At 40.0% G+C, this 27450-nt stretch overlaps 1 protein-coding gene across 2 annotated transcripts in view; it reads left to right on the forward strand.

Moving 5' to 3' along the window:
• Nucleotides 1–27450, forward strand: part of ADAMTSL1 (ADAMTS like 1) — a 1031718-nt gene that overhangs the window by 556449 nt on the left and 447819 nt on the right. The window contains exon 1 of one of the 2 annotated variants that reach the window (XM_060155111.1): nt 2014–2161. The exons of the other annotated variant lie outside the window; for it this stretch is intronic. Coding sequence (XP_060011094.1) covers nt 2099–2161 — 63 coding nt within the window. The 5' untranslated portion in view covers nt 2014–2098. Of the gene's footprint in view, nt 1–2013; nt 2162–27450 lie in introns of those variants that run through there. 2 annotated transcript variants of the gene reach the window in all.

Below are 27450 nucleotides of genomic sequence, written 5' to 3' on the forward strand. Positions count from 1 at the left end.
AGTTGAAACTCTTTAGCCACTGACACTGACAGAAGAAGAAAACCCGTGGCAGAAAGTTCCAGTGTGTAAAAGAGAGATATATAACACAGCTTATGTGTGAAAGTTTATTTGAATCAAGCCATTTTTAATAGGATGAGGATTTCAGATAATGCCGGTCAAGCATTTTTACATCTCCTCCTGAATAGTCTTTAGCTTGTGAGCATTAGCTAGTTTTTGAGAGATTTGTAAAACTAATCTTTCTGAATGGGAAAAGCATACTTCAAGAGTAGGACCTCTTTGTTGTGGATTTGTACTATCCATCTTTCTAGGTGGGGGAAAAGGTGGGTCCTTATATGCCCTGACTTTCCTAATAGGTTGAAAATGGGATTTTTAAAGCTCTTCTGTCTTTCATTGATATTCCATATGAAGTCTGTAACCTGAAGTTGAACAACCTGCTTTTCTCCACCTTTTTGAAAAGCAGCACTGCAGGTATGTATAGAAGCAGAGCTGCCTGTATTCACATGCCTGTAATGGCTTGATCAGGTTTTCCATATTTGAGCGTTTCATGCCTCTTGTCAGTATTTTTTTTTTTTAACCAATGAAAGGAAAGAACCTTAATTCTAAATGTCTTCTACCTTCACCCTGTATATTTCTGGGCTACCAGGAGATCTACAAAGGAAGAATTTCCTGGTGACACTCCTATGGAAATGTAAGGCCAAGTTTGCTATTTCATTCTTTCAAAAATTCAATGATTTCCTTAACAGATAAGGTGAAAGCCATCCTTGTTTGACACTTGACGCTTTTCTAAAGCTATAATAAAATCCCCCTCTATTAGAATTCAATCTTGCTTGCTGGTGGTTTAACCAGGCTCAGAAGCTTCCTGACCTTCTCTTTGCTGTTGCTGGCCTGGCCCCGTCATCATTTCACTGATCATCAGTACTTCCTCCAGGGCTGGACTGGATGGGGACGGTCATCTCCTCATCCAAGCTCTTGCAACAGTAGAAGGAAAAGGAGGTAAAACTCCCTCCAGCCTTTTCTGCTATATTATAGCAGCTCTGATAAAGGACGTGGATAAGGAGAAGGCTGAAACTGTTGGTTAGAAGGTTTAGGGATTAACTGAGGATTTAATTCACCCTTTCTTTCCCTCCTCCTGCTAAAGCCGATAGTTGAGAGTTGGCACTGTGTCAAGACCAGGCTGTTCCTTAACCCCAAATTTCAGCCCCACACATCTCAAGAGTCTTTGCTAAGGGCTTCTTTTTAAACAGGGGATCTAAATTTCTAATTGTGCCTTGAGCTTTCGTAAACCTGGGCTATTTTAAATTGTCACTTTACAAAGAAGTAACCTGCTTTTTTTCTTCTCCTTCAGATCAAGTCATTACTACACAAAGTAACTTATGCCTCTATTTAGGCTTAGTGAGGAACTTTCAAAATTTTATACAGTCTCCCTTTTCTAAGTCAAGGGGGAAAATAAAGAGGAACTTTATGGAAGAGGCATAGAGCAGTTGTACAGAACACGTTTAAAGGGCACATTAAGTCAGTTTTTGTCTCTGGTTCTTTCCCTTTATGGCGTGTGTTATATATTGACAGGGATTAAGTTTCTCTCCTGAATGGAACAATACAGAGTCGCAGGGAGCTACTGTACTTTACAAAGCAACAGGCACCAGCACAAGCAAACGGCACAAATAGAAATGTATCTCACAGAGAACTAACCAGGTTAGTTAACAGCACAGGGCTCTGCTTCATCTTTTGCAATTCTGCATCGTTTGCATTTCTCTTCTGGTTCTGCTGCGCGCTCCTCCGCTCTCGTTTCTTTTTCGTCCTTTCCTCCCTTTCTCGCTCGCACTGTTACACTTTCTCTGTCCCCCTGGCTTTGTTATTCAGCATGTCTGATTAGCAGGAGCCTGATTGGCTGGCTGCCGGCTCCGAGAGAGATTCCATTCAGCTTACCCCCCACCCATCCACCCACCCACCCACCCCTCAGTCAGGAAATGTGAGCGGGGCTGATGGAAGCGGATAGGCAGGACTGGAGTGTTAGCACCAGTACTGGATGTGACAGCAGGCAGAGGAGCACTTAGCAGCTTATTCAGTGTCCGATTCGGATTCCGGCAAGGATCCAAGCATGGAATGCTGCCGTCGGGCAACTCCTGGCACACCGCTCCTCTTTCTGGCTTTCCTGCTCCTGGTAAATGCCTTTTCATTTCAATACATCGCTATGGCCATTTAGTCTGGGTGCTGTTGTGGTGGTGTGTACGTGTGTGTATGTGAGTGTGTGTGCCTGTGTATATCTTTCTCTTCAAACGCCAGGTAAAATAATTTACATGATTTAAAGAAAAAAAAAAGCTTCTTGCAGAATTTTAACCCCAACTTCCCAAGCAAAATAAAGTCTGCAAGACTTTGTGGGATTCGTTAGAGGTAACTAGGAATACTGAGACATACTGAGACATGAACTTTGGGACATACTGCATGGAGTTTGTGAGCTGAGGGCTGTATAAATGGTGGTGGGCATGCTTGGAATTTAGGTAACAGATGTCCTGAAATCAAACTCACTCACTGAAGTGTTCCTGGAATATTTTTAAAGGATGGGCTGTGAGGGGCTTTCCCCCACTACCTTTTATGGGTCCTCCTTCCTCTGCGCACATGCGCTAGGGAAACAGGTAAAAGAGGGAATGAAAGCCTCTCTGTGGCCAACCCAGATTATAGCTCATAATTACGGCAAGTCATCTGCGGATACAAGTTAATGCTAGTATTTATGAATTGAGGATTATGGTCTTTGATGTCAGGTCTGCTTTTGAAGAAGAAGAAAGTGCTGACTTTTTGTGCAGCTTCTTTCCACAGTCACAGTGATAAGATGCTCTGCTCTGGAACGTCAGCACACACTGCATTTTTGACTCGAAGTAAATGTTCCGTTGTGACTCATACTTGGTTTTATGGGCAGAAAATGAAACTTTACTGTCCAAAAAAAATCTACACTCAAAATATTAATAGCAATGCACATTTTTTAAAAACCAGAGTGTTCTGGGCAGGCAGCTTCGTAAACCTCATCTGAAGGTTTGATTCCAAAATTTGCACACACTGAGTCCAAACAAACGTGCTTGTAGCTCTCCCTGTCGCATTTATGGAGAGCCAGCCCTTCCTCAGAAGGTAACCAGGCAAGAAGGGAAAAAGGGAAAAATGCAACGCATGTATAGGTTGCATTGATTCATCGAAGATGAAGGGATGTTTGTTCTGATTAGACTCTGACAAATTTGATCTGCACTATAATTTTGAAGAAGGGGAGCAAGCTATTTAAGCACAGATTTTAAAACTCCAGGAAGGCTCATCATCAGAGAGTGATTAAATATGTTAACAATTCCACTTCTGATTTGCATCATTGTAGCCAAGAAGTCGTAATGCTGCATTGCAAAAGCTGTAAATATAGAAGTATATTTTCAAGTTCTCATAGAAATTTAAATGCAAACTGAACTTTAAGTATGAATGGACTGTACGTTTTTAGCTGTTCTGAGGAGTATAAAAAGCAGAATGTTTAGGTGTGCTTTATGACGAGTGGGGCAAGCAATTTATGAAAGGTGTCTCATTTTTTCCATATGGGACGTGTTTCTTATATACACGCCATTGGTTTGCCTCGTCTTTCCCTCTTTGTATTTTTTTAAAAGCAGGGGTTATTTTCGCATTTAATTACGTCATGAAGCAAATTACCGGTACACAGTACTTTTTTGGTATCTTCATAAAGAAGTATGATCTCATTATACTTTGGAAAAACTTTCCCATTCAGGAATAGATTGTTTTGCTAGCCACTGGGTAAATTGCATTATATTTCTCTTTGATATCTTGAATATTCATATATGTGTTTGAATATATAATGACGCTTATATGGATAAGAAGGAGTGTTTGCTTATTTCAGATTTGAAACATAAAACATTTCATTTAAATTACAATAATTGTATTATGAGGATAAAAGGAAATAAGACCCAGGTTTGCTTTATACCTGTATTTAAATGAATTTGGATTCTGAGAGTTAGGCTAGAAAAGAAAGAACTGCCTGCTGAGCGCCAAGATACATCCCTGTGCAGAGCAATAACAGCTTTAGTAGTACCTGCCATGTACTGTGTGTCTGAATGTGCCAAACACGAGGCCAGTTGTTTGAAAAGCATTACAGTGAATCTTCACGATAACCTTGCAAATAAAGCATCTTTAAACCCATTCTACAGATAAGGAAAAAACTTATATTTGAACTCAAAGGTGAAATAATGGAGAGAAAATAACTTGTTAGCTTTGTACTGTGGTTGTAAAATGTTTAGCAGTGATGGAAGAAATGACACAGGTTGGTCTGTAGTCTTTGTCGGAGGTATTTAGGCATTTTGCCTCATCTTGGCCAATAAAGATGTGTACAGCATTAAGGGCACTTGTCACACTTGCTCATTCACTGTCCCATTTAGCTTTTGGGCCAAAAGTAAATTATTGGCCCAAGAGAAAGTGACGTCTAGCCTGATCAGTAGTTGACTTAGAACCGGAAGTGTGACATTTTCAGCTCAACCTTTTGTCTGGATCAGGAAATTGAACTGGGTGGCTTGTTTTTCCTATAATTGTTTTATACATTATAAGAGTCTGTCTACTCTTAGAATTAATTTAAGCAATTTTTAAAGATTCCTTTTTACTTACTTGGAAAACAGCCTGTTTGTTTAGTGGCAAAGCCCAGTTTCTACTTCAAAACAGCCTTCATATCACTGATAGCAGAATCGTCTGTATCATGACTTTGTTCCTGAGTGTATACAAATATTGTATGCTGTTCACCCTCAGTTTTACCAAAACCCTTTCCCACTGGAGCATTACTCCTGAGACAATGAAGTGCCTGTGTCTTTTATATCTGTTTTTGGTCACCACCCACATTTTCATGCAAAGCTCAAACATCGTAGACTTCTTTTTTTCACTCTGGACACAGTAGGACAGTAGTGCTGAGCAAGAGATTTTATTCTGATATTCAGGTCAAAGTAAGCCACATAACCCAACCTACCCCATCTCCCCACCCTGCTCCCCTTTTCCCTTCTCCCTCCTTTGTCCCAATTGTTTAGCTCAAAAGGAATGTGGCAAAAACCATGACCGGCCATTGACATATGTGTCCATCCAAACTTGAAGTCAAATCACTTCTTGTCAGAAAAGCATTTAATCAAATTTGCATTTGCTTTTGTTTCTTTTAAGTGGTTTTAAGCTGCTTCGCCTGCTATTGTGGCGGTTGCAAGGGTAGCACTCAGAATTATAATAAAGTACATGTGTTTTTCTGTTGAATTTCTTTTTCTTCTCTGCACTAATTTATACGTGGAAACTAGTCGGACACGATAGCCCATTCCTTTGGTCGCTCTGGCACTCTCCTCCACTATTATCCAAGTGGATCTATCTTGGATGGCGAGAAGCACCATTAGCTTGTGGAATGAATGTTAAATCCCTTATTTACAGCAGACTGTGGCCTGCCCCAATAAGTGTGTGTGTCCGCCCATGTGCATGCACAAACACCTTTCTATAACTGCTTACATCAATTTCTTACTCTTATGCCTACATTGTCTTTAAGTCAAGCTTAAGGATATTTCATGTACATCTGGAGAACATAGTGAGGCATTTCTTTAAGCATTATTTATTATTTACTTCATGGTTTTGTAACTTTTTTGTCTAGACATGGTCAGCTACATTTTTATTTTCTCCTGTTTTTAGCATTTCAGTCCGTTTCAGGACGACTTTCTGGGCCCCGTTATTATTGTCATGTGAACCAGTTCTATGGCTTCATATAAGTTGAGGGAAGTATGTCCAATAGTGGTCACTAGTGAACTACAAAAGAATCCTGTTACACCAGGAAAGTTTTTCCTTGAAAGACTCTGTGGATATATTAAAGACTTTTGAAAGAAAGAACGAATAAATAAATGTATTTGTGCATTTATAGGAGTGTTAATACATGTTGGCCCCCCTTTACCAATATGTATGAATAAAATGGAAAGCAAATCTCTAGCAGACCACATGGTAGGCTATTATTCAAACTTAGGAGTGCACAGAGTTCATTCTTATATCTTTATAACATTGTGCAATTTTATGTGCAATTTTAATCAGTGAAGTGTGGTTAACCCCCATCCTTGCTACTCCTTTTTTAACCCAGTTTGTTGGTCCATTTTGCACAGGATTTATGTTTGCATGAAACATGGTTTGGTATTTTGGTTCTCCCCTTTATTATGGCTTAATCAAAATATAATCTTAAACTCATTCAGGAAAAAACACAGAGTCCTGTGAATTTCTGCATTTCCCCCAGAACCCGGTAGAATGTGTTGTATATACAGGCATCGTAACCATTTGTGAACTAAATTCAGAGAGCAAAGGATGTAAAGAGACTCACATGATTCTCTAATTCTCCACATGTTCGGGGTTTTCTGACTTCATGTATATATCTCGTTTTTTTGGTCAAGTGACAGCTCTGCTTTTAATTTGTCTATTTTAGGTTCCAGGTCTAATTCTGTAAGTTTCAATCTGCCCTTCCCTCCTTGTGCATATTCTACTGTTTCTTGTGGTCTCCTGGGTAGAGTGACCCAGAAGTGACCTCTTTGTAGCAGGAGGACCATAGTCTCTTCTTGAGTGAGAGCATTCCTTGACTCATCATGAATAACCTACTGGTGAAGCATGTTGAGATAATCACAGGAAAATGTGTCTAAATCGAGTTTGAGAGTCTTGCTGTTTTTACTAATTTTCTTCATCTAGAGAGCTGGCTTCAAACTGTGTTTTCACCAGAATGAGACAAGTTCATGTCATCTTCTGTCTGCATCATAAAAGCCATACCATGTGGTTGAATTTTGGCTTGATTGGCAGGACTGGCTCATGAGCGGCTTAGGACTGGCATAGCAGAGGTGATGGAAGTCTGAAAGGATCCTAATTGAAATAGGCCAGCACAGCTGTGTGGGGAACCTGCTTGCTAACTGGGTATGCTGTTGCTATCAACCCCTTCTTTCCATGAGCTCAAAAATAAATGACTAAATCTCCCCAATTCCTGAACTTCAAGATTAAAAACTACGTTGAATAAAGCTTAACTGTTCTGCTTATAAGTATAAGTAAGTTTATAAGTAAGTTTCTTCTCCCAGGGACTTTGCTAACTGGGAGCACCCAGCATGTAGGGCAGTTAGACGTTTTCTGGCTGTGTGTAGATGTCCCAGTGGTAGTAGTCTGCAGACAACAGTGACCTCTGGCTTTTTGTTTGTTGTATTTCCAGAAGCTCAGTATTTCTAAATCAGTTTGAATAGTTTCCTATACTTGTTAATAGTCTCTCTTCCAGTCATAGAAATATATCTTATCTCAGTAACTATTGTAACCTTTATTTGAAGAAAAACTGTCATTTTTGTTTGACTACCCCACCCTAAATTCCACCGGTGTATAGTCAGTATTTAGTAGTTGTTTGTCAGAGGCGTACATAATTCACTGTATTCTTGACAATATTTTTAAATGTAATTTCTTCTAGTTCTTGGGCTTCCTTGTATTTATTTCTCATACTGTACTTAGGTTTTTGTCTAGTCAACAAGGTTGTGGGTGACAGTAGAGGGAGTGATGTGTTTCTCCTACCTTTATCAGAATGCCTGGTCTCAGTAAATGTTGTTGAATGAATGAATAAATGGATGAATAGGAATGACTTGGTAAGAAAATACAAGAAAAGGGTAAAGCACAAGTAGCAAGGGGAACATGTGAACATCCATTTCACATGTGACGCATTTCACCAATTCTGGTTTTAGTAAGACCAAATCAATAAGCCTAATACATTCAAAAGAGAAGATACATACTCTGTTTTTCTTTCTCTCCACACAATGAAAAACAATTGAATGCAGATCCTTTCTGCCATTGTTAATTAGAATGAATTTTGCAGGTTTCATATCTTTTTTTTAAAATCCATTTAGTTCTCAAGTATTTTTTCCTTTTACAAAGTTTGTCCTCAGGAAGAAAATGATACTTATATTAGCCACAATTTTATAAAATTGGAAAGTTTCTCATTATAGCAGAGATAATGTTGTGGCTTCACCAAAAATTCATTTCTCTTTACTACTGGGCACGAAGGTAAACTTTATTTCACAGTTTTCTCTGTAATTAGTTGGTGCAGTATGATTGAGTTCTGGTCAATGGAATGTCGTTAGAAGTGACATAAGGCACTTCTAGGCCTGACATCTCCCACATAATCCTCCAAGTAAGCAAGAACTCTCTTTATACACCTGCTGGATGCAGAGAATCCAGTAAAGAACTTCGAGACTCTAGGAAATAGTCAAGCCACCGAATGGAAGGCCTCATCCCTGAATGGCTGCATGGAGCAGAGCCCCACACCGCCATGCCAGCCAGTCTCACAGAATTACATTTGTGAACGTTCGTTTAACCACGAGCAAGCAATAAACCCTCGTTGTGTTAAAACACTGATAGTTGCGGGAAGGTGTTCTTTGTCATACTGAAAACCTTTTTAAATAACATTGCTTCACATTTAGATGAAATGAATGCGTATAAGTAAGTACCAATACCACTTTCCATTTATTATATGAAAAAATTAAAATAAGGACATGCCATGTCACCCTAATGGTGGTTTAGTCTTTGTGGTTTGCAACTTATTGTATACCTAGAGTTCTCTAAGTACTTGCAGGTATGTGGAAAAATCCTTTTTTCAAACAAAATCCAGGAGTGGGTGGAGCAGTAAGAAATAAGGGGTATGGAAAAGGCAGGGCTGTGGTAAACAGTTGGAATCCCATGGAGCGGAACAGGACCACACAACCTGGCCAAGGACACAGAACCACACAGACCCAAGGGGAAGGCAAAGAAAACAGAAAAGGATACCAAGAAGCAGAAACTGAGGCACAACACCAGTGCAGCTCCAGAGATGTCAGAAAATAAAGGAGTGAACAAGTGACAGAGAGGGGAACAGACTCATACACGCGTGCGCGTGCGCGCGCGCACACACACACACACAAACAGAACTTATAAAGTAAGACACACTTCTTGAGTATATCTAGTCTCAATCATCTTTGATACTTTTTTCTAGGAGGTGTCCAGGTGTCAGGAAAGAGCCCTGGTTTTAGAGTGTGGCCATCTGGGCTCTAACACTGATTCCAGCCCTATGATCGTGGCCCAGTCACATAACTCGCCGAAGCTATTGTTTCTTCATCCATGCACGATTGTCCATCTCTCCTAACTCTCCAGGATACCTTGAGAGGAAAACGCAGCATTAGATGTTGAAGTGTTTTGTCAACTCCAAAGTACTATAAAATTTCAAGTGATTACTTTCATTCATGTGAAAATCACTTATCTATCACCAACTGTATACCCAACACAGAGCCAAGCTCCATGGAAGATAATTTAAGACACAGTCCTTGCAGTGAGGAGCTTGGAAGGTTGCTGGACATTCTGTTGTCAATTTTTTTTTTAATTTTCAAAAAACTCTTCTGTAGGGAATAGTTTTGTGATGTATATAATTACTTTCAATTACCCCACAAGATGGCTCATTTTGCTCTCCCCCTCCTGCTTAGGTAGTGGCGCTTTAATCCTCTCATCCGTGTGTAAATGTAAATTATGGCTTCCCACAGATTATCAGTGTATTATCTTCATGGATATTATCAGTCAGTATTTGACTTCAAACAAACATTAAATTTTTTTCCGATTTCTATAGTTCAGAATATCAATTCGTGCAGCAGAACACACTATAACAGTGTCTTAGTTAAGATAAATTCTTTGGGAAGAAACTTTTATCATTGCGAGAATGATCATTAACTGTGTGCGACCAATATCTAGGGAGTTTTCATCTGCCCAGCATCATTGGGGCATCATGATGGCAGACTTCAGTCTTACCTAGTTTCTACTCCATTGTGCTTATTTTATAATAACCAAAATCCAGGCAAAAAATAAGCATATTCCATTTGGAATTATAATTCTGTAAGTGCAATTAGTATAGTAGGTTGCATCTCCCTACCTCACTAGATTTTTATCTAAAGTTCTTATTAAAATAAGTTAATTACAAAAAACCCAAAAGGCCTTGTGCATGGAAGGGGGGGATAGTTCAGAGAAAGGGAATAGCAGAGAAGTCACGCCTGTGAGCGTACGCCATTTATAATACTGGAGACTTATTCCACTTCTGAAGCAAGAAATTGCAGGACTCTAATGGTTTCACCACCTGTGAATTATTTGGGTGCACGTCATAAGCGGGTTCTTTCTTCTATTTGTTAAAAGGAATAAGTGGTATGTTCGCCAATTCTACACTACATTAACTTTCACAGAGTTTCCATTTTCATCTTCATTGCTTTTTCAGATTTTTTTCCAAAGGTTCTGCCCTTCTCCAACTAAACTTTTGGGTATTTTCCCCTTCAATTTTCGTCTGGGGACTTTCTCTAAGTCAGTTCAGTCTGTTGGCGTAAACGTTAGGACAATGGAGGGAAGGAGAGTGATAACCTAAGACATCCTGACATAAATTCCAAGAGCACTAAAGAAATGAGACAGGAAATTATGAGCAACCTATAATAAATTCAAACTGTCCAATAAAATAAATAGACCTCACTTTGTTCCCTTAGTAAAGTACGGTAGGGTGTCTGATTTCTCAGCCCACTTCACCATTTGAAGTCTGCCAGAGTATTGTTCAAATACTCTACTTCATCAGTAGAACCAGAAATGAAAAAGGGTAGTGGAAACAATAGGAACGCCTTCTGCAGACCAGGTACCATACACTTTTACTTTGGGGCTTGTACCTGGTCTAAGATAGCAAACATGCTTTGAAATTACTGTTACAGAGTGAGCTTAATTGACATTTGGGTTCCCAGGACATAGATTTATTGTGTTTTCAAATTAAAAAGAATCTTTGAGGTAGCATAAAATGTGACCTCAGTTGACTGGGATCTCTTTGAAGGCAGGACTTTGGTTTTATTTTGTCTTAGATATCTTTATATCTCCAGCACCGGACAAAGAGTTTGATTTACAGAAAATGTTCAATATAAGTTTGTTGTTTGAATAAATGAATTTATCACCTATTCCAGCCCTTCGATTTAACAGATAATTGAATTTAACATATAAATGTTTGCAAAGAGATTGGAGACGTATTTGCCAGGAACACCTAGTAGGTAGGATCCAGAGCTTGGAATCTGGATCTCTTTCCTTTGAGTCCATACTCCTTTGAGAAGGAGTTCATTCTCTTTCTGTTATACTGTATGGCCCCTGAGGACCTTTGTATAAGAGTCAGCCAAGCCGGCCTTGGTAGAGAAAGGTTGAAATGTTGAGATGTCACATGCAGTGGAAACCGAGGAAGCAATGAAGCTGATGGAAAATCATCTTGAGTTAAAACTCGAGGATCATTGTTGGTTTATAAACATTGGGGTGACGTGGCAAGAAGAGGGGACTGAAGTCTATAAAGTTTTTGTCTTGCCCTAGACCTACAACATATCAATAAGCTTCATTTCTATTGCTTTCCATATCAATGAACAGTGTGAATGTGAAATACAAAATGGTGATGTATATGTGAAAAAGACTTCATGGGGGACCTTGCACATAGTAGGTCTCCAAGAAGTGTTAGCTTCCTTCCCATCCCCCAGTGCAAAATAGTATATTCATTGAGATCCTGCTGTATAGCAGGCCCTGTGCAGGGTACAGGGTATACTGTGTTGAACAAAACAGACATGGTTCTAAAGATGGGTCTTTCTACGTGTAACATCAGAAAGGATTTGAGATCGGGATTGGGGAAGACAGGCATTAACTGGCCAGTACGTTCCATTGGTTTTATGTTGCTGTCATGATATAATTTTCTTTAAACTGTATACTTAACTATTGCTTATGTAAGGGCATCTCTGCCTAAAGAAATAGACACATTAATTCACTATTTACAGTGATTCCAGAAAGAATGTGTTAGAAAAACTCTAAAACTCTGAAGATTTATATTTAAGATCACTTCTTTGAGCTATGCCTTTTTTTTTTCTTTTTTTGTTGGAATCCTCTTTTTTAGTCATACTGAAACCAAAGCTTAATGAGTGTATTACTCGGTCTCTGTTTATTTGATACATAAACACCTGTCTTTTCCATCTTAGAAATATGCTCAAGCAGGGAAACCTTTGCACCAGCCCCTCATTCACGTGAATAAAAGACCAGTCAACAGCATATAGAGCACTAATTACAGTAGGTTTTTCCTCAAAAGGTTTAGCTTGCTCTGTGGAAACCATTAGTATGAAGGACCTTTAGAAACCTTTGAGCATCACCTGGCAACCAGTCAGCATGTTCTCAGTTCTCTGCTAGGAGGGGTTCTGATTTTCCAACACCTCTGCCATGTCCCTATGACCAGTCCTAACCTGCCTTAGTCCAAGGCAGGCATTCTTTCCCCTGGTAGTTTGCTAAATTTGCTAACTTCAGTTTGGTGGTGCTGGGACTCAAACCCAGTCCTTTATGTCCATTTTAGAGTTCTAGATAGTTGAAAGAAGTGATTCCCAGACCTTGGATGTCGTAGACCATTAAAATTTCAAAAAGAAATAAGATTGTGTTTGCAGGCAGGCGGGAAGTATGGAAAACAAAGTTTCTAATGTTTTAATTTTATTAGGTAGGGACATTAATAAAATAAAGTTCTATCACCTGTTTCATAACTGAAGTAATAATAGTTAATACTATAGAGAGTGCCTGCTTCAATGTGAGATATACTTTACATATATTAAGTTATCTAATTGTCCTAACAACCCTAGGAAGTAGTTATAATTATTTTTCCCATTTTACAGATGAGGAAACTGAGGCACAGAGAAATTACATAACTTGCTTTTGGTTACTCAGCTAGTAGTGACGGAGTGCAGCTTTGAACACAGGCAGGGTTCACTCTTGTCCCAACAATGCCATTTTGTTTCACCAGCGGTGCAAGAAATGAAAGGTTATTTGAATAAGCCCAAAGTTTCAAGTATATAATTTCAGAAGAGAAACTAAACACATTTAACTCTATGGAAAACTAACCAGGGACCTTATTGCTCTCCTTATTCTTCATATCAGTGAAAAATTTTGTTAGACTGACCTGCTCTAAGCCAGACAATTTCCCTGGGACACAGAGATGAACGAGACACAGCCCCGCCCCCGAGGACGCTCACAGATTCTAAACAAAGTTTTAAAAAGATAACACAGGGCTTCCCTGGTGGCGCAGTGGTTAACGATCCGCCTGCAATGCAGGGGACACGGGTTCGAGCCCTGGTCCGGGAAGATCCCACATGCCGCGGAGCAACTAAGCCCGTGCACCACAACTACTGAGCTTGCGCTCTAGACCCCGCAAGCCACAACTATTGAAGCCCGCGTGCCTAGAGCCCGTGCTCCGCAACAAGAGAAGGCACCGCAATGAGAAGCCCGCGCACCGCGATGAAGAGTAGCCCCTGCTCGCCGCAACGAGAAGCCTGCGTGCAGCAAGGAAGACCCAATGCAGCCAAAAATAAATAAATAAAATAAGTAAATTTATTTTAAAAAAAAAGTAAGACTGAGGCTGAGTGGAGGATATAAGATGCCACAGCAGCACAAGGAAGAAAATGAGAGAAGGAATTTGGCATTTATTTGCTGCAGTGCCCCAGGCTCTGTGCTAGGCAGAGAATCGCTCGGCCTCTAGGTGGGTCAGTGAGGGTGACTTAAAAGATGGGACATTTAAAGTGAGCCTTAGGAGATCAATGGAGGTTCACCAGGTAGACAAGAGAGGGAAAGGGGGCATTAGGCAGAGGGACCTGCACGGGCAGAGGCACAGAAGAAGGAAAAAAAGTTGAGTCCAAGGAGCCGTGAGTGAATCCCCGTGGCTAGAGCATAACAGCTCCTGCAGGGCTTGGCATGCCAGGCCTGGGAGCTTTGGTCCAAGTTTGTGTTTTAGAAAGACAGCTGTGCTGGCCTCACAGAGTGGAGAGACCCGGAGAATGGAGGCTGGAAGGCCCTTTGATTATGACACCACTGATAGTGAGAAGCCATGAAGACGGCAGCAGCCCCAGTGATGGAAAAGAGGGGGAAAGATCCCCCTATACGGCTACATAGTCACTTGCAGGAAAAAGCCCTGTGGTCCTCTGGGCTCAGAGGCTCTTATAGCACCAGCTGTGTACTCTTTAGGTCCCCCTGCTCAGCAGACAGCCTGTACCCTGGCACTGAGTAGGTGCTCAATTGTATGCAGAAGGAATGCGCGAAGGAGTGAATAATTGTATTTGAGGCTTCCCTGTTCAATCCCTTCCCTACAGTCAGAGATTTTTTTTTTTTTTTTTACTAAATTATAAAAGACCTTCTGGAGTAACAAATGTCTCAGTCTTTAAAACCTGAAGAACTTTCTGTCATTCTCTCAGGAAAGAGAGAATTCAGGCTCAACCTTTCTGAAGAGATTGCCACACTGCTGTGACTTAACCCTTTATTCACTCTCAGTGAACCTTTCCAAATACATAGAGGCTATTTCAAAGGGGCACTCCTGCACTTTTGGGAAAGCTGTATGACCTCACGTAACACAAAGGCCGTCGTGGGGAGTCATTTTTGTACTTTGGGGTGATTATTGTCCTCAGAGACGGCAGTGTTTTCCCACTTGTGGTTATTTATCTGATTTCTCACCAGACCGTGCTTTATTCAACTCTTATTCATGTCACAGTCATGAATCTTTCCACGGGAAGCCAGCAAATATCTTTGCCCTAATTCTTGCAGCGCTCCACATTATCTAAAATGGGCTCCACATGCGGAGTTCCCTTTGAAAGCAACTGAAACTCCAGTAAAAGATGCTGCATTCAGTGTCTAAATTTAAGTTAGCTGCTCCGATGGAATAGTAATCGTGGTCTTCAGAAAAAAAATCAAGTCATATCTGAAATTCATCAATTCATCATTCTGTACTAAAAGCATAATGCGACTGAACAAAATAACCCACAAGTTTTATTAAAGAAAGTGTGAGTTAAATGTCACATAATTATATTCTTTATATTTTTTCTTTATGAATCCAGTTGCTAAGGTATCAGATTTTTAATCAGCCATTGGAATCCTGTGGGTATATCATTTCTTCTTCTCCTAATTAGGAATAGTCTCCAATTTACTCAGCGTTAGTACAGAATTGATTATAGCTTGGCCTCATCTCATAAAGTAGACTTACTTTGGAACAGCATCAAACAGGTATTTATGTTTTAACACGTATGGTCCTTCTGACTTTCATTCTAAGTTTCGACATTTACTACTTTTCCTTTCCTTCCTTCTTCCCCCAACTTGACTGCAAACAACACAGAAATCTCGTCAGACTTAGCAAAGGGGGAAAATGTGATTTTTCGTGTCTTCCCGTGTGCTAGGTACTGTGCTACTTGTTTCTATATGTCATCTCAGAGAAGCCTTACCCTATCCTCGTATAGATAGGAAAACTGAGTACTAAAACCTAAAAGGTGGCATGAATTCCTCTACGTTTAGTGTACACGTACTCAATTCTTATAGCAAACAAATTATATTAAAATATGCAGTACAGAATATTTTCCCTGTTGTTGGAACTATGTTATTTGGACTGTCAGCAGGAGCCTCCCCAACTTGCTGAGTGATTTCCACGGTTTCAGAACCAAATTCTTTAGAGTTCACTGCTTGTACCGTATTTCATGGATCCTAAGATACATAATGTTTCTGATTTTAGAAACTTTGACGCGTCTTATCATTGACAGCAGGTCACTGTTTAATGGGTGGCTCTTTTTTTATTCTTAATGGTACATAAAATAATGTGACTTCAATCTGTGTCATCTTGGATTCGGTGGAAGGGTGTACCAGGGTCTTTCCAGTGTCTAAATGATGGGAGTAAAGCTTGAGATTCAGTTACAGAAAGAGGATTATGGACCCCCGACCCTCTCCTCCCGTTCACAATCCTCTGATGCAGACGGCTCCTGTCTTTGCTTGCCAGTGTGAGACATTGGGAGTTTGTACCTTGAGCTCAACTTACTTCTGTCCCATACAAAGGTCAAACCCCCTTACCGAAGATCTCTTTTCTTCTTCATCTAAACGTGCCTCAGTATTTTCACCTGTAAGCAATATAGTATAATGTGGTAGTTGCTGATCTTTGGTCAATATCAGAATCAGCTGAGCACCTATTAAAATTATGACGGCCCAGGATTCTCTTGCTTACTTCAACCGGCCTGGGCCTCTGTGTACGTGTTTTTAGCTCTCCAGGTGATCCTGATAAACATGAGTTTGAGACTCACTGGTGTAGTTGTTGAGAGCAGGAATTCTTGAGCCCGACTGCCTGGACTCGAGTCCTGGCTCCACCAGTGTAACCTTCCTGTTATTTTCTGTGTCTCAGTTTCCTTATCTGCAAAACAGGGACCAACAACAGCATCTACCTCAAAGGATTATTGTGAAATTTAATCAAATGAGCCATGCAACCTACTTAGCCCAATGCCTAACACATGTAGCAAGTGCCCAATAAACATCACGTTTCATGACTCCCTTCCTACAAGGCTGAAATTTTCTATCTCATTCCCAGAAACCAATCTCATCTTTTCCTAGATTCAGGGCAGCTGACAGCTTTGTTTGGTAACTCGAGTCTCCCATGTTATCTCAAAGAATAGGACTGAGAAGAAAAACTAAGATTCCTTTTTAATGAGCAGGGGGAGGTCTGGAGTCTGTTGAAACCAGGGAGTATAAAACAGAATAAGGATAAAGGTAGGTTCAAAAAAGTCACACTGTGAGTTCGCTTGTAAACGCTTGCCTAATTCAGGGTTCTACCCCCCCCCACCCCCCCCCACCCCCCCCCCCACCCCCCCACCCCCCCCCCCGCTGCATCCAAATCACTGTAGGAACTGAGAACTAAAAGTGTCTGGGCAGCCTCCAGGCTCCCTCACACAAGAGATTCAGATTCAGGTGGTCTGGGGTAGGGCTCAGACATGGGCGATTTTTCCTGAGTTCCCAGGTAATTTGAGTATGCAGTCAGAGTTGATAGCCATTGATCCAACTGCATATTTAAAAGATTCTAAACACCTCTCACCTGTTAGGGGATTTGTCTCTTATTTGAAGATATTTTATAGAACCCTCTCCACCTCAAAAAAAAAAAATCTTAGGAGACCCTCTTCCCTAAAACAGAGATGCTATACCAGTTCCAATAACTCATACAGTTGATGTGAATGCACTTTGTAAATTGTAAATACGTGTGTGTATGTGAGGGAGACACAAAGAAAAAGAGAAAGGGAGGATTATGATGTATAATAGGAAAATGATTTTCCTATTATGTTAGGTAGCATGCACAAAGAGACCTGGAACTCTTCCAGTTAATAGGGTGTAGCGTAAGCTGAAGTCTAATCTGTCAGCCATTTGAATGCATAAATTTTTTATTCAGAAATAGGAACCATGCACATTTTGTACAAGATAGAAATTAGAACCTTTCTGAGCCCGATTTGAAGAAATAAAATTTAAAAAACCCAGATGCTCTGAGGGTATCCAGTCTTCTGCATATACTAGTCATATAATCTTTTATTTTCTTTATTTTCTTTTTCTGGATGGCCACTGTAATAGATTAAGTATCTGATCTTATGTTCCCCAGCTTTCCTCAAACAGTTAAGTTTAATTCCTGTCCAGATGACTGACTGACTCTTATCTCTCCTTATCCCACTTACTTAGACATAAAGAGATTCTAAAGTCCTCTTACCTGTTGGGGAAGTGATTGTAAGGTGGATTTCTCTTTTATCCTTTTTATAGCACTCTCTATCTGCCAACCTTAGTAGTCTCTTTTTTTCTAAAATGCCCATAAACCTGCTATGCCTGCTATAGGGATATTATAAGGATCAAACAAATATGTGTAAGCACTTTGAAAACTGTAAAACTCCCATCATGCCCTGCTCAAAAGCCTTCATTGGCTTCAGCTGTCAGTCTACTTAAGGCGCAATCCCTCAGCTGGAACTCAAGGCCCTCTCCCAGACCACCATTCCAACCTTGTCTTTGGCTGTTCTGATACACGGAGAGCCACGCTGCAGGGGAACTGATCTGCCAGACTGGAAGCAGACTGAGGTACCAATTGTGTATTATATAGATGACGGTAAGAAGAATCTGATTTAGGGTGCTGGCAGCTGGAATGGAAAAGAGGGAACAGAAAGGAGGTACATCACCAAAGTAAAATATCTAGTATAGGTAATTGTTTGGGTATATGTGTGTGGGTGGATGGGTAGGCTGGGTTGAGGTGGAGAATGGAGAGGCTGAAGGTAGGGGAAATGTTTTATAGAAATGTTTATATATCTGTAACTGGGTTAAGAGGAAGGACTGCTAAAGGAAGGATTGGGGACCCAAATATTGAGTTTGGTTTTGGACATGTTGAGTTTAAGGTACTACGGAGGTGTCCAGGTGAGTCGAAACAGAAGCCTGGAGATTGGGGTAGAGACGTTTTTGTCTCTCATCTACAAAGAGAAGAGTGCAGGCAAGGGAGAGTGGGTGAGATCAACAGGAGGGTAGAAAGAAGAGCAGGGGCCCAAGGAAAGAATCTTGAGGATTCCGGCATTTACTAGTCAGTATGAGTAAGAAAAGGTAGGGGAGGAACCGGCCAGGAGTCACTGCCAGCAAAGCCAGGGGATCACGTCCCACAGGAAGGTCTGAGGGAAGGTCCTCGGATGTGGTGAGTTACAGGCTCCTGATGAATTTCAGAGGAGCCACATCACTCAAGTGGCAGGGCAGAAGGCAGATGACGAAGCGTTAAAGAAATTGAGGGTATTGAGGAAGTGGGTGCCCTGCGCGTGGATTAGCCTTTCAAGAAGTCTAGAAGTGAAAGGAAAGGAGGCAGAAGACAATTTAACGCTTACCACTAACAAAGTGGAAAGTAAAGGCAGGAAAGCACAAAGCTGGAGCCGTGAGATAAAAGTGAGCTTGTTTTAATAAAAAGAGGAGAAAGTGCTCTCGTCTTAATGGCTCGAAGAATGCTGATAGCAGCCGTGTGTGAAATTGATTTCTGAGGCCCAGCACCAGAGACAGACAGGCTGTGAGGCCAATGGGGTGGTAAGCCATGATTTAGCACCTTCGCTGTCTCTGCTTATTACAAAACAGGCTTTAAAAAAGATGCCTGTGGTGCATCTCAGCAATCTTGATATTGTCTGTGGCCAAGATCCATTTTCATATATTCCTGAGGCATTTTAGTGATTATAACATTACTTGAAGCATCAGCCTATTAACTTTTCACATGACTAACCGTGTTTAATGCAATGCATACATTGCATTGCATCCCTACCATTAAATAACATTGAATGACGCTGCAGGAAAAATAATTCCTCTTGCTGAAAACAAAATGATGACAGACTCAAAATGCTTGCAACATTGAAAGCAAAAATTAAGTTTTATGAATTCTCAGGGAAACTGTATTTGCTTCTACTTTATCAAGCATTGAGGGTCAGAGAAGTGCTCACGAGAATCACAAAAACCATATTATGTTTCATATGCTAATAAACATTTATAAAAGGTTTCACTAATGGCTCCTAGACATTGTCATTTAATTTACAAATGAAAGACTGCATTACTTCCCATGTATACAATACTGATTGATATTTTTCAACTATGATTTCAAAATGCTAACAGTACAGGGAATTTAGCCAGCTCAGAAACGCAAATACTTTTCATGAACTTGACTGGGAGATAGAAAGAGACAACTGGTATATACGTCTTTAATCACCAATATTATATTCCATCTCAATTTAAGTAGATCAGTATTGTTTACAAATAATGACAAACTATAACTGACTGAGAAAGACAAGTCCTTTTAGAAAACCAAAGTCTTTCTTGCAGTGATTTAAAATAAGGGACCTATTCTACAGTCTACTCCCTACAATATTACAGAAAAATTGTAGACTATTTATGAAAGACAGCATCGTTTCACTAGGGAACGTCTGCCCTCATTGCTGTAGTTAAGACAACGAAAGCTGTATGAAGGTTACTGACTCTTAACTGTTACTGATAAAGGACTTAATAATGTGTTGAAAATATATCTAGAAATCAGAATATCTTTTTAAATAACCACTAGAAGTTATACTCGTAGAGAACCACAATAGCAGTTTCTGTTTTGATACAAAATAAATTATGTCATGAAAATTACTGATATAGCCATTAGTAGAAACAGCATAAAATGAAAAACCATTATCCTTTACCACCTGAATAGGAAATAAGTCAATATAGAAACTGAAAACCATCATATAAAGCTAACTTTTATCTCATCATTTGGGAAATTTTTGCTTACCAGTACTTAGTGATTTTTAAATAATTAAATAATACACATTTATCAACAAAAATACAGTGTATAGTTTAGCATTTTTTTTTTATTATTCAGGAGTCATAATGATTTGACAGAGGTTCTGAGCGCTGATAATTGTATTGTAAAGGAGTCCCCATTAGAGATTCTTTGTTTCAAGAATTACTTTTAATGAAATGATTCTTAACAGCTGAAGCCGTAGGATCATCTCTACTTGAATTTCATTTAGCAATTTAGTATTGTCAACATTTTCGTATTTTAGAACTTTTATTTTTTAAACAATTTTTATAGCAATCCTGAGTTAAATTGAGCAAATGTTCATGTCTCATCGCCAAGTTAGAAAATTTATTTGTAAGTATGCTCGTTTAGAATTGTAGACATATTTATGGCTAGGGATGTTTCAGAAAGTATCTGGCCCGAAATCCCACAATGGCCAAGTCCTGACCCTCAGCCTGTGTCCCTCTTTAGAAGTTTTGCCATCAGTATTATCCATATCTGTTCTGTGATGCATTGTAAAATTAAAATTGCTCACAAAAAAGTCAGTTAAACACTACACATCCATTGAACATTGATCTCTGTATCAAGCCCTGTTTTAGAAATTAGGGGTGTCAAAGGGAATTCCCTTTGACACAATTTAATGAAAATACAATTTAATTAATGAAAATACAATTTAATTCATCTTTTTTTACTTTTCTATTGGTAGAGGCCTATGCCTTTGATCAAGTCAGGACTCCCTCACCCACCCATCCTTGTTCCCTCCTCAACCCAGCACACTCATCTCCACAAAGTGCTGCTTCCCAGGTGTTGCCGAAGGACTGACTATTGTTTACTCAGTGATGAGGATTCTTTGGCAGATAAGCATCTAGGATTTGAATTAGGCTAAATTAAGGCAAGATGTGACAGGTTAATCAGCTTTTAACATTTGGGTAAATTTCAAGTTGGCGTAAAAAGACACGTGAAGAAGCAGGAATGTGATCATCTTTTTCTTCCATGCGTCAGATTAATTTTTTTCCTCTTCCATTTCCTTACTTATCTGCAGTTTCTGCATATATATTTTCCCCCTCTGTCTTCAGAGAATCTGAATGTGTATAAATGAGAGGGAAAGCTGACATCGGTTGTTAATTAGACACTCAACTACAACTTGTCCTGGCCCGCCTTGCGTTAATTATTCATTCAATGAATATGCACTGAACCCGATTACATGTCCGGTGTTCTACGAGGCACTGGGGGTACAAAGGCATGTTCATCTTTGTCATGGCCCTTAAGAAACACACTGTCCATTCTTTGGGATAGATGTATAAATAAGTAACTACAGTACAGTGGCTGACAAATGCTAAAATAGCCATGCGTATCAAGTCCTAGCAATATGTTCAGAGTATACAGGAGAGGCAGTGATTGATTTTACCTGGAGATTAGAGAACATTGCACTAGAAGATGGCGTGGGAGCTGCAGGAGCAGAAGTATACAAGTTGAAGAAAGAAAAGGATGCAAGGAACACGGAGAGGAAGGCAATCTAGGCAACAGTAGGCTCATGAACAGAATATCAGAGGTGCCCAAGCAGCTTGTCTGACTGAGCAGCAGTGTCCTGTCACTGGAGTGTCGAGGATCTGAGTGACCAGGAGCGACAGAAATGAGTCTAGAACGTTGATTTAGGGTCAAGTTAGGAAGGGTGTTGTATGCCACTCTAATTTGGACTTTATCTTATACTCGGTGGTTCTTAACCTTTTTTGGAGAACGTGATGAAAGCTAGAGATCCTCTTGCCAGAAGCTTGATAATGACACACATACACCAAAAATGTTGCATACAGTTTCTGAGTCCTCACAGCCCATCTGAAATCTATTACTTGATGCCACCAGCTCTAGGCAGGTAGTGGAACCACAGAACCCCCTTAGGGAGTAAACTTTAGCTCTGCATTCTAGAAAGGTAACTGGCAGCAGTGTGGAGGACAGACTGGTGGGTGGAGAGGCTGAGGTCAAAAAATCAGATGGGAAGCCTATTGCAGAACGCCGGGCTTGAAATGCTGAAACCAGGATTAAGGCAGTGAAAGTAGGGATTGGGGAGGGTGGGAGTGGAAGAGAGACATTTCAGAAGTGGAAGTGATGAGACTTGGTATCTGATTAAATGCAGAGAATGTTGAGCAGTCAGATATTTTGTTGTTGTTGTTTATCTCACTTCCTCAGTAGATTATAAAGGAAACATAAGCATGCGGGATTAGAACTTAAGATCCATGAGAAAGCAACAGGTTCTTCCATAAGCCAAGAAGCAGAGGGCTATGCGGTAGTGAGCTCTGCTGATACCTACTGGGAGACGCTGAGAATCGAATAGGGAGCTGTTGAAATTGGTACACGTGGATGGGAGACAGTCATTTCAAAGCAGCAAGTTAACTTGCTGGTTACCACCTATGCCTTGCTTACAAGGCTTCCTGGCCCATGTTGAGTGTTGTCCTTGAGTGTTTAGTCAGGTATAGATGTGAAGGAAATCTGCTGATGATTGGCGTGAATGTACATTAAGCAATTATGGTGCTTCTGGATTGCTGGGACGCCGAGTTGGTTTGCTTTACTTTAATGATGGAAAAGGATCATCAGGACCATAAGTAGACCCTCAAAATGATTTACTGCCATCCTGCAAAACTCGTGAACCTGTTCCAGTTAATCAAACTGCTACCTATAGCTACAGTTACAGGTTAAAACCAGAGGGAATGTTATCTGTTGAAGATACATAGATATGGTAATTGAGCTGTTGCTTTTAAAAATGGATCTGAGGGGCTTCCCTGGTGGCGCAGTGGTTGGGAGTCCGCCTGCCGATGCAGGGGACACGGGTTCGTGCCCCGGTCCGGGAGGATCCCACATGCCGCGGAGCAGCTGGGCCCGTGAGCCATGGCCACTGCGCCTGCGCGTCCGGAGCCTGTGCTCCGCAACGGGAGAGGCCACAACAGTGAGAGGCCCGCGTACCGCAAAAAAAAAAAAAAAAAAAAAAAAAAGGATCTGAGTCATAGGTGCAGTGTTTTGACAAAATTTATCTCCTAGTGTGGAGGAGGGTGGGTGGTGGTATGCATTTGAACTGAAGAAAATAATAAAGTCCCAGAACTTGAGACCACTTGGAAATTTTAAGTAACTAGATATTTCTCTCTCTCTCTCTCTCTCTCTCTCTCTCTTTCTCTCTTCCCCCTCTCTCCCCGCCCCCACCCCTGTGCTTATTGCGTATCCTATGTACGTTTTTAAGAAACAGATGACAAGTAAATGAGTAATCTAAGATTTAAAACAAAACATACTTCCGAAGCCTTTCACCCTCTCTTAAATATTTGTCCACATCTATTACATTTTCTTCTAAATGGCATGCATAGGAATTATTGCAGTGCCGACAGTAGGTAGTTCAAAATTAGAAAGCATAATTCCTGCCTTCGGCAAGTTTACAGTCTAACTGGGAAGATCATTGTTATGTAAAATGATCACCCTAAAGAGCTACAAAGTCTTGTTTTTGGTTTCATGTAGCCTTGCAAATTGATGATGCATGGATGCAACATCAAATAATTGCAAATTAAAATATTGAGATAGTAAGCGCTTATCATTCTAATACTTCTGGGTAAAGGGAATTTAATGTGCGCAAAAGTAGAAAAAAGAATATAGGAAAGAAGAAAATATAATATTGCGTCAGAGAGAATGTTTTAGATTTCGATTCCAAACATTCATCCCGCAGTATCTGAATGGCACTTGAGAGAGAAAGGACCCGATCATGAGCGTCGGAAAGGAACGTAAGTTACACACCCAAAGTCCTCTGGAAGTTCATTCAGAACCATTTCAGCAAATTTTCTTTCTTGGCTCAGATGGCACCATGGTCAACCAAAGAAGAGTTAGGAAAGTTCTCCTAAAACCAAACGCTTGATTGTGGCGTGAAGTGAAAGTCATTTCTTCTAGCTTCTCTATTATCAATTGTAGTTTGGGGTTTTTGTTCAGCACACTCTAAGCCATATTAATCTATTAACTTTCCAGTTTTCTCAGGGAATCACAAAGTGAGTGTTTTCTCTGTCAGGAATTCTTTCTCCATTGATTCCAAACCCCAACATGTGCTTTCCAGAGCCTCTGATGTTTCATTAGTTCTACAGATGTTTTGTAAATGCATTGCAGCAAAATTTGCCTGTGCTGCAGAAAGCATGGCTGATGGGAGTTGCAGTTTGGACAGAGCTCAGGTTAGATGAGATGGAAACGGAAACTGAAACTTCTGACTGGCTCACCAGGAAGTCAGGAATTCACAAAAAGAGCAGAAGAAGGAATTTCATTTGAGGGGGTTTTTCAAATACGCCTGTTTTGGGGAGTGGAGGGGTGTGGACATCCCAGGAGATGACTCGTCACTGTTTTCCTTGGTACTTGGCTTATAGATTATTTTGCACTGGAGATTTTTTCTTTCTTAGAAAAAAACAGCAACCAGGAAGACGAGCTTCAGTTTTAGAACTCCAGGTAAATGGCTTAAGTTTCACATTTGAGGAGAAATAGAAGAATGTCTTCAAACTATCCATACAGTGCAAAGGCCATGGAAGTAATGACGGTCAGTGCAAACATGGGAATAGATGATTTTTTTTAAATGACTGCAGTTTCTACAGCATACAATTCTCCTATTGTCCAATTTTGTTTTGTAAAAGAAATGGAATTACCAGTTTCAGCCTTCTATTCCTAATTGAGTGGCCCCTAGGTTTAGGAGTTTGGCTGCTACAGTTGTTATTAAAAAGAAAATTATTACAGTGGAAAAAAGAAAACCAGACTGACAGGCTCTTTCTAGTAGAAAATCTCTTTAAATCTTCCAGACTCTCTCAGAGAGTGTGTCTGGAAGATTTATATATATACACACACACACACACACTCACACACACACATATATATACACTCACATATGTATATGTGTATATACATAATCTACATACATATACATATATGTATACACATAAATATACATATATATAGGTTTTCATCCAAACTTGTTTGAAATCTCTCTCAGAAAAAGAAATATATAGTAGTATTTATGTTAATATTCTATCAGCATTACAACAAAGCAGAGTCTATTTGTGAAGTTTATGCTTTTAAAGTAGTAGAAACTGACAGTGATAGAATATTTTACTAGGCCTTTCCTTGAGATAAACTGGCTCAAAATACTCCATGACCAGTCACAAATATCCTGAATACTAATCTTTGCTCATATCAGCAATTATTGATTTGAATTCAGCTGGCTGTGAAATTGTGTCTGGTTGAGCCTTCCAAAATGGCCAGAGGTTTCTCAGCAGTTTCCGAGATGAGATGTAATCCAGCCTGGGCCTTGGATGGGATACAAACAAATCAAGTTACCCTCGTTCTGAAATGAAAATCTTCCTGAAGCATTTGACATGGAGCAGAGGCAGGCTTTCATTTCCTAAAAAGTAATGAAGCTGTCTTAATTCCATCTCCAAGTTGTTATTCCTAGATTGAGAAAGGGTGCTGAGGACAAAATCATTTTTCACAAGAAAAGCAACAACATTAGTACTTGTCATTCTATTTAAAAAACTGTGTACTGATAAAATTCTGTCTAAAATGGAAAGGAAGGTCAAAATTGGAAGCCAGGCAGCACAAAAGATGGTCGGATTATGAGTATAAAACCTGGTCCCTTGGTGAAAGTGGGGTGTTAAAGTCCCCTACTACGATTGTGTTACTGTCAGTTTCCCCTTTTATGGCTATTAGCATTTGCCTTATGTATTGAGGTGCTCCTATGTTAGGTGCATAAATATTTACAATTGTTATATCTTCTTTTTGGATTGATTCCTTGATCATTATGTAGTGTCCTTCTTTGTCTCTTGTAATAGTCTTTATTTTAAAGTCTATTTTGTCTGATATGAGAATTGCTACTCCAGCTTTCTTTTGATTTCCATTTGCATGGGATATCTTTTTCCATCCCCTCACTTTCAGTCTGGATGTGTCTCTAGGTCTGAAGTGGGTCTCTTGTAGACAACATATGTACAGGTCTTGTTTTTGTATCCATTCAGCCAGTCTATGTCTTTTGGTTGGAGCATTTAATCCATTTACATTTAAGGTAATTATCAATATATATGTTGCTATTACCATTTTCTTAATTGTTTTGGGGGTTTTTTTGTAGGTCTTTTCCTTCTCTTGTGTTTCCTGCCTAGAGAAGTTCCTTTAGCATTTGTTGTAAAGCTGGTTTGGTGGTGCTGAATCCTCTTAACTTTTGCTTATCTGTAAAGGCTTTAATTTCTCCATCGAATCTGAATGAGATCCTTGCTGGGTAGAGTAATCTTAGTTGTAGGTTTTTCTCTTTCATCACTTTAGATATGTCCTGCCAGTCCCTTCTGGCTTGCAGAGTTTCTGCTGAAAGATCAGCTGTTAACCTTATGGGGATTCCCTTGTATGTTATTTGTTGCTTTTCCCTTGCTGCTTTTAATATTTTTTCTTTGTATTTAATTTTTGATAGTTTGATTAATATGTGTCTTGGCGTATTTCTCTTTGGGTTTATCCTGTATGGTACTCTCTGTGCTACCAGGACTTGATTGACTATTTCCTTTCCCATGTTAGGGCAGTTTTCGACTATAATCTCTTCAAATATTTTCTCACACCCTTTCTTTTTCTCTTCTTCTTCTGGGACCCCTATAATTCGAATGTTGGTGAGTTTAATGCCCTCCCAGAGGTCTCTGAGTCTGTCCTCAATTCTTTTCATTCTTTTTCTTTATTCTGCTCCTTGGCAGTTATTTCCACCATTTTGCCTTCCAGCTCACTTATCCGTTCTTCTGCCTCAGTTATTCTGTTATTGATTCCTGCTAGAGTATTTTTAATTTCAGTAATTGTGTTGCTCATCACTGTTTGTTTGCTCTTTAGTTCTTCTAGATCCTTGTTAAATGTTTCTTGTATTTTCTCCATTCTGTTTCTGAGATTTTGGATCATCTTTACTGTCATTACTCTGAATTCTTTTTCTGGTAGTTTGGCTATTTTGTCTTCATTTATTTGATCTTGTAGGTTTTTTCCTTGCTCCTTCATCTGTCACATATTTTTTTGATGTTTCATTTTTTTGATGGGTGGTGCTGTATTCCTGTCTTACTGGTTGTTTGGCCTGAGACGTACAGCCCTGGAGTTTGCAGGCAGTTGGATAGAGCTGGGTCTTGGTGCTGAGATGAGGCCCTCTGGGAGGCCTCACTCCAATTGATATTCCCTGGGGTCTGAGGTTCTCTGTTAGTCTAGTGGTTTGGACTCGGAGCTCCCACCACAGGAGCTGGGGCCTGACCTCTGGCCTGGGAACCAAGATTCCACAATCTTCATGGTTATAAAAAAGA

The sequence above is a fragment of the Lagenorhynchus albirostris genome, chromosome 7 (assembly GCF_949774975.1).
Source record: "Lagenorhynchus albirostris chromosome 7, mLagAlb1.1, whole genome shotgun sequence".
In the NCBI taxonomy this organism is placed as follows: Eukaryota; Metazoa; Chordata; class Mammalia; order Artiodactyla; family Delphinidae; genus Lagenorhynchus; species Lagenorhynchus albirostris.